General features: G+C 44.2%; 1 protein-coding gene across 1 annotated transcript in view; it reads right to left on the bottom strand.

Moving 5' to 3' along the window:
- ano3 (anoctamin 3) overlaps positions 1–14,628 on the bottom strand; it is a 415,131-nt gene that overhangs the window by 67,999 nt on the left and 332,504 nt on the right. The window contains exon 15 of the mRNA XM_067994093.1: positions 1,567–1,649. Within this exon, the coding sequence (XP_067850194.1) occupies positions 1,567–1,649 (83 nt within the window). The remainder of the gene's footprint in view (positions 1–1,566; positions 1,650–14,628) is intronic.

The following is a 14,628-nucleotide window of genomic DNA, read 5'->3' on the forward strand; positions in this document are numbered from 1 at the left end:
TTAAAAGAGTGCTGCTAATTGCTATTGTGCTATCAAATTTCTGCCAAAAAAAAACATATTTATTATTTTTATTTTAAAAGTAAATCCCAAACACAACAATACTTCTGTTACTCTGTCTGGATCTTTTTCAACCAGTAGCTCAAACAGACTGTAATTATATTTTACTACCCACCCAACCTGATCCCATTTCATAACCTGTCCATGGGATTGTGACAGAAACAATAGCTTCTCGACTGTGTTTGTCACTCAACTGAACGATGAGAAGAGTTGAATAAAAAATGTACTGGAGCAATGCTGACTTGGCAGAAATAAAACTTTCTGGAGGGATATGGATAAAATATACTCTAGTTTATAAATGAAATATACCTTCCTTTAAGATGTGAAATTATTGGGGTAGAAATTTGCTTCAGCCCAGTTTTCACCTGAAATTGGGACTCGGGCCTCATCAGAATATTGCTGGCGAGCTGCAGATGCCAATTTGGCGTCTAGAAGTAGCTCACCGGTTCCACGAGGGTGAAGTTGGGCCGGTTGCCTCCCCAGCAGCGGCCCTCAAGTAGGTCCTGTGGTGGTGGGGGTCGAGCGAGGGCTGGCAACAATGTTCAGGACTGCTGTGGAGCCAGGATGAGCCCATCATGGCTCCACATTCGGGTAGGTATTTTTTAAAAAAACATACCTTTTTGGTGGCGGCCTCCAGGGGTCCCTTTAAAGACCGCTGGTTAGGCCGCATGTAGACCTGGTTATTCTGAACGCAGCTGGCCCACGTCGGCTGAGTTCGGGGCAGCCCAATTTTGGGAAAGGGGCCTGAAACAGGTGTCTGGCCCTCTATTTACATATGCAAAAGGCCTAACGTCTGATTGAGGCGTGAGCCTTGTAGGTCTATACTGGAGCCTATACCAAGGTGGCGGATGGTGCCCTTCGAGTGCAGAATGTAATATTGGAGGCTTAGATGCCTGTAAAACAGGCGTGGCATCAATGAACTTCTAAGCCGATATTTTGGACAAATATTGCAAACAGTAAACAGAGAAATAAATGGGATTAAAGATTATCGTGATAGATTGCAGACTGCAGGGTATATTTTCCTCTGCATGCATAGCCAAAGAAAAAATCTTTTACTATACTCATTGCTTTATAATGATAGTTTAGAAAAATATTTTTTCTTTAACAACGCGCAGGAGAAAATATACTCCCCAGATGATTAAATACTTCACAGAACATGATGGTTTCTGTACTGCTGGGGTGGGAAAGGAAAGAAGGTTGTTATTTGTAAAGGGCAGAGAGCAAGGGATGGATAGAGGGGACGGGAGGGTAGATGGATATTCTGGTGTTTTGCATATTTAGTTTTATGGATCTGCGAGTATTGATATAGCACTTTCCCTCAGGAGATAAAATAGACGATGCACAGCTCATAATAGGGTAGACAGTACCATAGTCTAGGAATGGGCTTGATATTCTGAACAGCCTTTTCTCATTCCATGCTTTCTTGTGTTCCTAACATTATTGTTACCTGACTTATGGTTGTAGGTTTCATGAGAAGGATGTGTTTCCATAAAATCCTTTCAAACTAACCTCTTCCTCTTCCCAGTCAATTAGGTCCCAGTCATAAGTGAGAACTGCTCGACGTCTCTTCCAGAACTCCAAAAATACTGTAGCTGTAATGATAGAAATAAGAAAGAAAGAAAGGCTTGCATTCATATAGCTCCTTTCACAAACTCAGGACATCCCAAAGTGCTTTACAGCTAATGATGTACATCTGAAGTGCTGTCACTGTTGTAATGTCGTAAATGTGGCAGCCAATTGTGCACAGCAAGGTCCCACAAACTGTAATGAGATAAATGACCAGATCATCTGATTTAGGTTTTGGTTGAGGGATAAATGTTGGCCAGGACACTGGGAGATCGCCCCTGCTCTTCTTCGAATACTGCCTTGGGATCTTTAATTCACAAGTTTCAGTTGCTGGCCGCCCATTTTTCAGGCATGAAATGGGTGTCTGTCAGTTGAAAATCACCCCCCAATGTCATGCTTGAAGATGACTGGACAGTTCATAAAACAATGGGCTATCTATGTAGAAATGCATGAGGCAGAATATGTGTACACTGATATATGTAAACTTTCCTTTTACACATTGAGTAAAAAAAGATTATGTTTTTACAATGCTCAAACTTCCACTGTTCATCTCTCATATTAGTCATTTTTACAGACAAAACCTATTTAGTAGCACTTGAATATCTCATGTCCATCATCACAAAAGGGGTACAATTGACATCTGATCTATCGAAAACAGCTTTTATTCACAAGTGCAGTCACACCACACTGAGCAGAGCTTGAATCTGACCCAGATTACAACAAGGTCAGACACAGAGTAAGAAGACAGTGCCTTCTGTGTCTGAACTACAAAGGCTTCCCCAAAGAATATTCAGCCGAGGTATCCAATGGCTGTTTGCAAAGTACCTCTCAACTACTTCTGGAACTTTCTATATTTATAAAGGTACTTGCTAGCTGAATATTATTTCTTTAAGAACCAATTCCACATTACTTAAGCAACATGCATTTACAAAGAACTCCTCACATACACCATGGAAAAGGGCCAGTGTAAATGAGCTTTAAACGTAGAATGAAATCAAAGGAATGCAACTAACAAAAGGCAGATTGTTGTACTGTTTGGAAGGAAGGTAATTGGCATAATTATGCTAATAGCTTCAAATAGTCAAAACAGCGGCTAGAGTGACGCCATTATCTCTATATTGAATCAGTGTTAGCATGTCCTGATTTTCCTAACAATGCTACTTCTGAAGACTTTCATATATGCAACCTTTACAAAATGTTGCACGCATTTAAAATACTTAGAAAATGATCTGCAGATCCACATTCCAGTGTTATCTTGGGTACAAAAATCTGCATCCTTAGAACAAGGCCTTCTGACCTGTAACTGCAATTTAAAGTACCATACAAGTTGGGTTTACTTTTTTATTTTGAAGTCCATGTAAACAATAAATATTTTTTTCTGAAGCACAACAGCAAGCATTAAGGTCATTGTATCACTACAGAACTGACCTGTGCTATAGAAAGAACGGTAAAGTAAATTTTACAATAATTCATGTCTGGTCTACATAAAGAGGTCAACAGTGTTGTTACATTGGAAGAATGTAGATCTGTATCCTCCCGATCCAACCTACATTCTGATGTACTACAAATATCAGGTTCCATCAAAAGCCACATCCAGGTACTATGTAAATCATTGAGATAAGATTCAAATCCTTTCACCCCTCACAAAAAAGTATCTAATACCTCGGCATTATTGCGACTCAGGCTCGAAATACAAACACGCAAGGTACACGGACAGCACGTTATTGCTCAGCAATAAAATCCATTCCGCTGCTGGCTACTGATCATTCAGTGACCCCTGCTGGTAGGAATATCCGTGTGGACATCAGGTAAGGTCAAGAATGGGTCCCCCATGGTTGAATAACCTTGCAACACTTAGGGCCCGATATTAGGAGGGAGGCGGTTTGGCAGCGGGGGGTCGACTGTGCGCGTGGGTAACGCGCCCAGTGAAATCGGGGCGCTCCGCACGCGATCGCAGCCTAATTGAATGTACTTACGCGTGCTTCCGGGTTTCCCGTCCTAGACCTGCGCCGCGGGCGCACTGCGCATCTGCGTCACAAGCTGTCAGCAGGAGGAGCCCTATTTAAAGGGGCAGTCCTCCAATGCTCCACCTGCAGCAAACAACCAAATTGGCAGCATGGAATAGCCCAGTGGCATGGCTGCTCCAAGGTTCTGAGACTCCTCACTCCAGGTGTTGCTCAATGGGGTCAGGAGGAGGAGGGGAACGTTTTTCCCAGCGGACGGTAAGAAGTGGCCTGCCTCTGCCACCAAGAAGGTCTGGCTCATGGTGGCCGAGGAGGTCAGCAGCACCAGTAACATCTCCCGAACCTGGGTCCAGTGCAGGAAGCGCTTTAATGACCTAACCAGGTCAGCCAAAATGAGTATACTTATGCATTCTCCCACACTCCATCTTCCACATCACCTCCACCACCACTCAACTCCTTCTGCACTGCCACCACAACGCTCTCTCATCACTCCTCACATCCACTCAACCATCATCCTCACCTTGCCTGCACTTACTCACCGCCCCAGTTCCCATTCGAACACTACCACGCAACCCAATCCTCATACAATCTCATGGCTATGTCTCACATGCACCCTCCCATGCATCTCCCTCATGGTCACCCCACCCACACCAATGCATGCAGCAGGTCACGATGCAACCATCAATCAATCACGCCTCACTGTGTTTTGCCTTGATAGGAGAAGAGATGCCAGAATGCCTGGGAGAGGGATGATGGCGAAAGGGGACATGGAAGTAGGGAACGCCACTCAAAGCGCTTCCACGTCTCACCCGTTGCCCCCCTCTCAACCAGTACCCACAATGCTGCCTCCTCTCCAGGTGGTTGAGTCTGCCCCTGCACAAGTGCAGGTGGAGCAATCTTTGGAGGGGCCCTCACGGGCACGGAAACCCAGAGGGCGTCCGCGCAAAGCACCTAATCGGTCAGGGCATGGACAAGAGCAACCCGCCACTACCTCTGCTGCAGCCACAGGGGAAGCACCACGTCGGAGTTCCTGTAAACGTAAGGCAAAGGTTTTGTGAGCACAAAGGGGAAGCACAAGGGTGTATGATGATTTGTCATGTTGTTTATTTATATTTGTTTTCTTTCACATTCACAATAAATCTTATTATTATCACCACTACTGCCACGTCTTGCATATTCTTGACTGGCTTGTGCAATAACTCCCTTTCATGAGGTTCACCATGAACACGCACACTTGATGCCACCCATTGGGTCATTCTATAGTGGGTGTAGGTGTAGTTGCACAACTGTTTTGTGCAGGGAGCGGGGGAGGGGGCTGGTGTGGCCGCTCCTCTGTCCAGGTGATGAGGACTGGACTCTTCACACTGTCTGATGTTAGGAGAAGCGTTCACATATCAGTGACTCCCTGGCCTCACGAGTAGCCAGGTGTGCCGCTGTTTTGCACATGGGTTGCTCCTCCTCCTCCTCAATATGGGTGGCAGGTGTGGATGAGGCCTCCTCCAGGGAATCTGGTGCACATGTGAAGGAATCTCTTGTGGTGGTCACAGATGAGCTGAGTGTTGATGGAATGATAGCCCTTCCTGTTGATGAACAGTCCTGGCTCGTGTGGAGGTGCTCGTATTGCTATATGGGTGCAATCAATTACACCCTGCACCCATGGGAAGCCAGCCACAGCATGGAATCTCACTGCCCTTTCCGTCTGGCTGAGGTCATCCATGGGGAAGTTGATATAGTGTGAGGCCCTGCAGTACAAGCAGTCGGTGACCTGCCTTATGCACTTACGTGCAGGCGACTGAGAGACCCCGGCGATGTCCCCGGTGGCACTCTGGAAGGATCCGTAGGCGAAGAAGTTGAGGGCAGTGGTGACTTTGACAGCAACAGGAAAGATGATGCTGCTCGGTCCATCCAGGAGCAGTTCATCATTAAGGAGGCTGCAGATGTCCGCAACTACCTGGCAACTGACTCTGAGCCTCCGTATGCACTGCTCCTCAGAGAGGTCCAGGAAGCTGAGCCTCGGTCTGTAGACCCTGTAGCGAGGGTAGTGCCTTCTGCGATGCATCTCTCTCTGCAGTTGCCCTCCCTCCTACTGTGAAGGTGGATGTGTCACAGCACTGTGTTGTGGAGCTCCACGTGTCTGAGGTGGACGGCGTGGCTGGCGATGCTATTCGTCCGAGGAGGAGGTCATGATTGCAGCTATGGCGGCCCCCATCAGGAAGATGTACGTTTGAGGGGGTCCGCAATGTAGGTAAATGTATCTGCACACCGGGGTTGAGGTTCCAAGTTGGTGAATTTTAGTGTTAGGGGGAGGGTGATGGAGGCCAAACTTTGTCCAAAGTGACAGAGTGGCCTCCTGAAATGAGTGAGGGTCTCCCCCCCCGACCTGTCAAATGGACCTTTGCAGCTCCAACAGACTGGTGGCTGCAACACGTCTGTTTCAATTGGGAGTGTTTCCCCCAGTACGGGAAACACACTCAGTTTAGATGAAAATCCCACCCCTCCTAAAATATCCATCCAATCAGGTCTGCAAACGACCTGAACTATCACATTAATTGCTTTAAGTGGGATCCCGCCGGTTTTAATTGCTGGTGGGAGTCCCACATGCGGGGGCTGCGTGCGCATTTAAGCGCGTCATCGGGGAACCCGGAAGTGGGTGGGTTGGAACCGGGCTCCGGACCCGCCCCGGGAATCCCGAATTTTCAGAGTCCTCCGCCACGAACGCGCCCGCTCGGCCATCCTAAAATCGACCCCTTAATGTCTAAACTCACACGAGGCTGCCACCAGACTAGGAATGATGCCCATGGAACTGTGCAGCAACATGAGACTGTTTTGGGAGAAAAGAAAAATGGGGCACAAAACATATTTTAGGAAACTGAAACAAGTGGGGACAGTTTAACCTAGCCCACCCGATTTTACTTTTCATTAACTTCAAGGAGTTGGCCTTGGCTTAGTGATAGCACTCTCACTCCAGAGACTTGAGCACATAATCCAGGCTGACACTTCAGTGCAGTACTAAGGTAGTGCTGCTCTTTCGGAGATGCCATCTTTCAAATGAGACATTAAACCAAGGCTTCGTCTGCTCTCTCAGCTAGACGTAAAAGGGTCCACGGCATTATTCGAACAAGAGCAGCCGTGTCCTGGCCACAATGATCCCTTAACCTAAAACAGATGATCTGGTCATTTATTTCATTGCTGTTTGTGGGAGCTTGCTGTGCGCAAATTGGCCGCTGCGTTTCCTGCATTACAACAGTGACTACACTTCAAAAGTATTTAATTGACTGCATGGGGGTTTGGGATGTCCTGAGGTCATGAAAGGCGATATATAAATGCAAGTCTTTTTTTTTTGTTTCAATGCAAAGTTAAATCGGGCAGGGTGCAATGATTGTACAAGTTTCCCCCCGAGGGCTTAGTTTAAAATTACCCCCAAAATGTGTGAAATTCTGAAGGTATTACAAGCACATAATATTGGACATGACAGTTTTTGTTAATAAAAAAAAAATTAAAATTCCCTTTTCAGGATCTTGGATCTCAGATGGCAGACAGCATTGGTTTTAAAAATGGATCCTTTTAGCATTTTGCTGACTGCAGGAACATAATGCTATGTATAAACATCCAGTCCAGTTGTCTGTACAAACACAGCTTCTGCCTCCTGGTTTTACTTGACACTTGCTCTCATTTGGGAGAGAAAAATTTAGGAAAATAATTGGTGATTTTTTTAAAATATAAGGCAAAGGAGAATCCAAAGAGCTTCTACAAATACATAAAGGGCAAAAGAGTAACTAGGGAGAGAGTAGGGCCTCTTAAGGATCAACAAGGTCATCTATGTGCTGAACCACAAGAGATGGGTGAGATCCTAAATGAATATTTCACATCGGTATTTACGGTTGAGAAAGGCATGGATGTTAGGGAACTTGGGGAAATAAATAGTGATGTCTTGAGGAGTGTACATATTACAGAGAGGGAGCTGCTGGAAGTCTTAACGCGCATCAGGGTAGATAAATCTCCGGGACCTGATGAAATGTATCCCAGGACGTTATGGGAGGTTAGGGAGGAAATTGCGGGTCCCCTAGCAGAGATATTTGAATCATCGACAGCTACATGTGAGGTGCCTGAAGATTGGAGGGTAGCAAATGTTGTGCCTTTGTTTAAGAAGGGCGGCAGGGAAAAGCCTGACATCTGTAGTGGGTAAGTTGTTAGAGGGTATTCTGAGAGACAGGATCTACAGGCATTTGGAAAGGCAGGGACTGATTAGGAACAGTCAGCATGGTTTTGTGAGTGGAAAATCATGTCTCACGAATTTGATTGAGTTTTTTGAAGGGGTAACCAAGAAGATAGATGAGGGCTGTGCAGTAGACGTGGTCTACATGGACTTTAGCAAAGCCTTTGACAAGGTACCGCATGGTAGGTTGTTACATAAGGTTAAATCTCACGGGATCCAAGGTGAGGTAGCCAATTGGATACAAAATTGGCTTGACGACAGAAGACAGAGGGTGGTTGTAGAGGGTTGTTTTTCAAACTGGAGGCCTGTGACCAGCGGTGTGTCTCAGGGATCGGTGCTGGGTCCGCTGTTATTTGTTATTTATATTAATGATTTGGATGAGAATTTAGGAGGCATGGATAGTAAGTTTGCAGATGACACCAAGATTGGTGGCATTGTGGACAGTGAAGAAGGTTATCTAGGATTGCAACGGGATCTTGATAAATTGGGCCAGTGGGCCGATGAATGGCAGATGGAGTTTAATTTAGATAAATGTGAGGTGATGCATTTTGGTAGATCAAATCGGGCCAGGACCTACTCCGTTAATGGTAGGGCGTTGGGGAGAGTTATAGAACAAAGAGATCTAGGAGTACAGGTTCATAGCTCCTTGAAAGTGGAGTCACAGGTGGATAGGGTGGTGAAGAAGGCATTCGGCATGCTTGGTTTCATTGGTTAGAACATTGAATGCAGGAGTTGGGATGTCTTATTGAAGTTGTACAAGACATTAGTAAGGCCACACTTGGAATACTGTGTACAGTTCTGGTCACCCTATTATAGAAAGGATATTATTAAACTAGAAAGAGTGCAGAAAAGATTTACTAGGATGCTACCGGGACTTGATGGTTTGACTTATAGGGAGAGGTTGGATAGACTGAGACTTTTTTCCCTGGAGAGTAAGAGGTTAAGGGGTGATCTTATAGAAGTCAATAAAATAATGAGGGGCATAGATAAGGTAGATAGTCAAAATTTTTTCCCAAAGGTAGGGGAGTCTATAACGAGGGGGCATAGATTTAAGGTGAGAGGGGAGAGATACAAAAGGGTCCAGAGGGGCAATTTTTTCACTCAAAGGGTGGTGAGTGCCTGGAACGAGCTGCCAGAGGCAGTAGTAGAGGCGGGTACAATTTTGTCTTTTAAAAAGCATTTGGACAGTTGCATGGGTAAGATGGGTATAGAGGGATATGGGCCAAGTGCAGGCAATTGGGACTAGCTTAGTGGTATAAACTGGGCGACATGGACATGTTGGGCCGAAGGGCCTGTTTCCATGTTGTAAACTTCTATGATTCTATCAACATTACGTTGAAAACTCAATTTGATCAGAGAACATTCATTTTCAGCGATTCACAGGTTTAGTAACCTGGCTAGTGGTTGTTAAAATTTTAAGATGTCAGATTTTTACCACCTTTCAATGCTTGAACAAGGAATATTAGGAAAAATGCAGCAATCCCTTGTGCCCGCAAGAGCCATGATGGAAGGGAATGTGAGCCAGAGAGAGGCGCAGTTCTCTACTGGGAGTTTGGGATTGGTGAATTTACCCTATTAGACCTCATCTGCACTGCACTGGAAAGTGGCTCCAGCTAACATGGAGGCACAAACTCCTGCTGTGCGACTGTTGAATGCAGATAAACATGATGAGCGAGGTACTATAAAAAAAACATGCTTCCACCTTAGCCACAACTCAAGTGGTTTCAATTAGAATTCCCTTCAGTCACACTGCTTTTAGGGCAATTCAAATAAGAAGGTTAAAAAGAAAAAAGAATATATATTTGTCATGACAGCATCTTAGATATTGTGTTGTGGCCCTTGTGCCATTTCAATTCCCTCCTCCATTTCTGAGTTTTGAGTTATACTATAGCAGGGAGACTCAAGGGAAGTCTTATTGAAACTGCTTTACCAGCTGCACTGAAACTTCTGTTGCAGCAACAGCTGGACTAAAGAGAAAGTATTTATGCTTTTCAGACTTGTCTATTAATTATCTGGAATGAGAGCCAGTGGTATTCAGAAAAAAAAGGTGTTACCAATTTCAGTGCCTTTAAAAATTGAGAGTTCAAATGGTGAATTGAATTCAATAACCTTCTACAGAAAAAGGCTATGAAAACTACTGGATTGTTGTAAAGGCCCAATTGGTTCTTGGATGTCCTTCAGGGAAAAGAACACTGAAGAATTGGGTTGAAATTGGCCTGAATTATTTCACATAGGACTTATCCAACTGGCGGAGGAAAGACTTTCATCCCATTAATATAGTTTTCATTGGAACTGAGATCCCTGGCAAGGCCGACTTCAATGGGATGAGACAGAGACTGTCCACAGTAAACTGGGCAAATCTGTTAATGGGTAAAACGACTGATGATCAGTGGGAAATGTTTAAAGAAACATTTAATGTGATACAGAATTGGTTTATACCCCTGAGGGGCAAGAACTCTACTTGCCAAAAAAAACAGCCATGGACAACTAAAGAGGTAAGCGACAGTATAAGACATAAGGAAAGGGCATACAAAAAGGCAAAAAATAGCACAGCTCCTGGCGAATGAGAAAGACACAAAGATCAACAAAGGGTCACAAAACAGACAGTAAGGGCTACAAAAAGAGAGTATGAAAAGAAACTCGCAAAGGATATCAAAACCAATACGAAGAACTTTTATAGTTATATTAGGAAAAAGAGGGTGGTCAGGAGCAGTGTTGGCCCCCTAAAAACTGAAAGTGGGGATATTGTCATTGACAATGGGGAAATGGTGGACGTGTTGAACAATTACTTTGCGTCAGTATTTACAGTCGAAAAAGAGGATAGCATGCCGGAAATCCCAAGAAAACTTATAATGAATCGGGGACAGGGACTCGATAAAATTAACATAAGTAAAGTAACAGTAATGAAGAAAATAATAGCACTAAAGAGTGACAAATCCCCAGGACCAGGTGGTTTCCATCCCAGGGTTTTAAAGGAAGTAGGTGAGTACATTGCAGATGCCCTAACTATAATCTTTCAAAGTTCTCTAGATTCAGGAACTCTCCCTCTAGATTGGAAAATTGCACATATCACTCTGCTTTTTAAGAAAGGAGAGAGAGGGAAACTGGGGAATTATAGACCAGTTAGCCTAACATCTGTTGTGGGGAAAATGCTGGAGTCTATAATTAAGGATAGGGTAACTGAACACCTCGAGAATTTTCAGTTAATCAGAGAGAGCCAGCATGGATTTGTGAAAGGTAGGTCGTGCCTGACAAACCTGATTGAATTTTTTGAAGAGGTGACTAAAGTAGTGGACAGGGGAATGTCAATGGATGTTATTTATATGGACTTCCAGAAGGCATTTGATAAGGTCCCACATAAGAGACTGTTAGCTAAGATAGAAGCCCATGGAATCGAGGGAAAAGTACGGACTTGGTTAGGAAGTTGGCTGAGCGAAAGGCGACAGAGAGTAGGGATAATTGGAAGGTACTCACATTGGCAGGATGTGACTAGTGGAGTCCCGCAGGGATCTATCTTGGGGCCTCAATTATTCACAATATTTATTAACGACTTAGATGAAGGCATAGAAAGTCTCGTATCTAAGTTTGCCGATGACACAAAGATTGGTGGCATTGTAAGCAGTGTAGATGAAAACATAAAATTACAAAGCGACATTGATAGATTAGGTGAACGGGCAAAACTGTGGCAAATGGAATTCAATGTAGACAAATGTGAAGTCATCCACTTTGGATCAAAAAAGGATAGAACAGGGTACTTTCTAAATGGTAAAAAGTTAAAAACAGTGGATGTCCAAAGGGACTTAGGGGTTCAGGTACATTGATCATTGAAGTGTCATGAACAGGTGCAGAAAATAATCAAGAAGGCAAATGGAATAAGAACATAAGAAACAGGAGCAGGAGTAGGCCAATCGGCCTCTGGAGCCTGCTCCCCCATTCAATAAGATCATGGCTGATCTGATCCTAACCTCAAATTTAAATTCATGTCCAATTTCCTGCCCGCTCCCCGTAACCCCTAATTCCCTTTACTTCTAGGAAACTGTCTATTTCTGTTTTAAATTTATTTAATGATGTAGCTTCCACAGCTTCCTGGGGCAGAAAATTCCACAGACCCACCACCCTCTGAGTGAAGAAGTTTCTCCTCATCTCAGTTTTGAAAGAGCAGCCCCTTATTCTAAGATTATGCCCCCTAGTTCTAGTTTCACCCATCCTTGGGAACATCCTTACCGCATCCACCCGATCAAGCCCCTTCACAATCTTATATGTTTCAATAAGATCGCCTCTCATTCTTCTGAACTCCAATGAGTAGAGTCCCAATCTACTCAACCTCTCCTCATATGTCCACCCCCTCATCCCCGGGATTAACCGAGTGAACCTTCTTTGTACTGCCTCGAGAGCAAGTATGTCTTTTCTTAAGTATGGACACCAAAACTGTATGCAGTATTCCAGGTGCGGTCTCACCAATACCTTATATAACTGCAGCAATACCTCCCTGTTTTTATATTCTATCCCCCTAGCAATAAAAGCCAACATTCCATTGGCCTTCTTGATCACCTGCTGCACCTGCATACTAACTTTTTGATTTTCTTGCACTAGGACCCCCAGATCCCTTTGTACTGCAGTACTTTCCAGTTTCTCGCCATTAAGATAATAACTTGCTCTCTGATTTTTCCTGCCAAAGTGCATAACCTCACATTTTCCAATATTGTATTGCATCTGCCAAATCTCCGCCCACTCACCCAACCTGTCTATATCCCCTTGTAGGTTTTTTATGTCCTCCTCACTCTCTACTTTCCCTCCCATCTTTGTATCTTCTGCAAACTTCGATATGTTACACTCGGTCCCCTCCTCCAAATCGTTAATACAAATTCTAAAGAGTTGGGGACCCAGCACCGACCCCTGCGGAACACTACTGGCTACTGGTTGCCAGTCTGAGAATGAGCCATTTATCCCAACTCTCTGCTTCCTGTTAGATAACCAATCCTCCACCCATGCCAGAATATTACCCCCAATCCAGTGATTCTTTATCTTGAGCTATAATCTTTTATGTGGCACCTTGTCGAATGCCTTCTGGAAGTCTAAATACACTACGTCCACTGGTTCCCCTTTATCCACCCTGTACGTTATGTCCTCAAAGAACTCAAGCAAATTTGTCAGACATGACTTCCCCTTCATAAAGCCATGCTGACTTTGTCCTATTAAATTATGTTTCTCCAAATGTACCGCTACTGTCTCCTTAATAATAGACTCCAAAATTTTACCCACTACAGATGTTAGGCTAACTGGTCTATAATTTCCAGCCTTCTGCCCACTACCCTTTTTAAATAAGGGTGTTATATTAGCATAAGGGTGTTACATTAGCATGTTGGCCTTTACATCTAGAGGACTGGAGTACAAGGGGGCAGAAGTTCTGCTGCAGCTATACAAAACCCTGGTTCGACTGCACCTGGACTACTGTGAGCAGTTCTGGGCACCGCACCTTCGGAAGGACATATTGGCCTTGGAGGGAGTGCAGCGTACGTTTACTGGAATGATACCCAGACTTCAAGGGTTAAGTTACGAGGAGAGATTACACAAATTGGGGTTTTATTCTCTGGAGTTTAGAAGGTTAAGGGGTGATCTGATCGAAGTTTATAAGATATTAAGGGGAACAGATAGGGTGGATAGAGAGAAATTATTTCCGCTGGTTGGGGATTTTAGGAGTAGGGGGCACAGTCTAAAAATTAGAGCCAGACCTTTCAGGAGCGAGATTAGAAAACATTTCTACACACAAAGGGTTGTAGAAGTTTGGAACTCTCTTCCGCAAACTGCAATTGATACTAGCTCAATTGCTAAATTTAAATCTGAGATAGATAGCTTTTTGGCAACCAAAGGTATTAAGGGATATGGGCCAAAGGCAGGTATATGGAGTTAGATCACAGATCAGCCATGATCTTATCAAATGGCGGAGAAGGCATGAGGGGCTGAATGGCCTACTCCTGTTCCTATGTTCTTGTAAAAGTAGTTTGTGGCAACCCTGAGAAACATCAGCCTTCATTCCTGCAGCTGGACAATCTTAGTCTCCAAACTGAGTAAAAGAACCAGTCAGCTGACCTCATTTATGCACTGTAGAGGTATGTCGGGTAGAAGTATGTGATAAAATAAAGACAATAGGAATTGTAATCCTTTTGGATCTAGATACCAATTCGAAGTCATCATCGGCTTGAAGATTTAGCACTGATTTATGTTGGGTTCCCATTCGAGTGAGCATTGAAAAGGATGTCAATTGTCACCAACTCTATGGAGTTACTTACTGACAGACTTCTTAGCTGAGTGGCTCTTCACTGGGTTTGAGGCCTAAATTAACATAATGAGCCTGCTCCAGAGATAAAAATTTAATTAAGATTTAGCAGACTTAAAAACATTTTATTTTCTCAAGATGAAATTAAACAGAGGGAGGAGGAAGAGGCAAATACTTTTTTAAATTCATTCTCGGGATGTCGGCAGCATTTGTTGCCCATCCTTAGTTGCCCTTGAGAAGGTAGTGGTGAGCCTTCTTCTTGAACCGCTGTAGTATGTGGAGTGAAGGTTCTCCCACAGTGCTGTTCGGTAGGGAGTTCCGGGATTTTGGCCCAGCGACCATGACGGAATAGCGATATATGTCCAAGTCGGGATGGTGTGTGACTTGGAGGGGAATTGGAGGTGATGGTGTACCCATGCACCTGCTGCCCTTGTCCTTTTAGGTCACGGATTTGGGAGGTGCTTCATATTGAAAGTACTACGCTTTGCACTTTCTCTCATTTAAAATTCGTGCAAATAATTTACTCGTCTCCAGTTTCCAGAAAGCAG

Source organism: Heptranchias perlo, chromosome 12, assembly GCF_035084215.1.
Source record: "Heptranchias perlo isolate sHepPer1 chromosome 12, sHepPer1.hap1, whole genome shotgun sequence".
Classification (NCBI taxonomy): Eukaryota; Metazoa; Chordata; class Chondrichthyes; order Hexanchiformes; family Hexanchidae; genus Heptranchias; species Heptranchias perlo.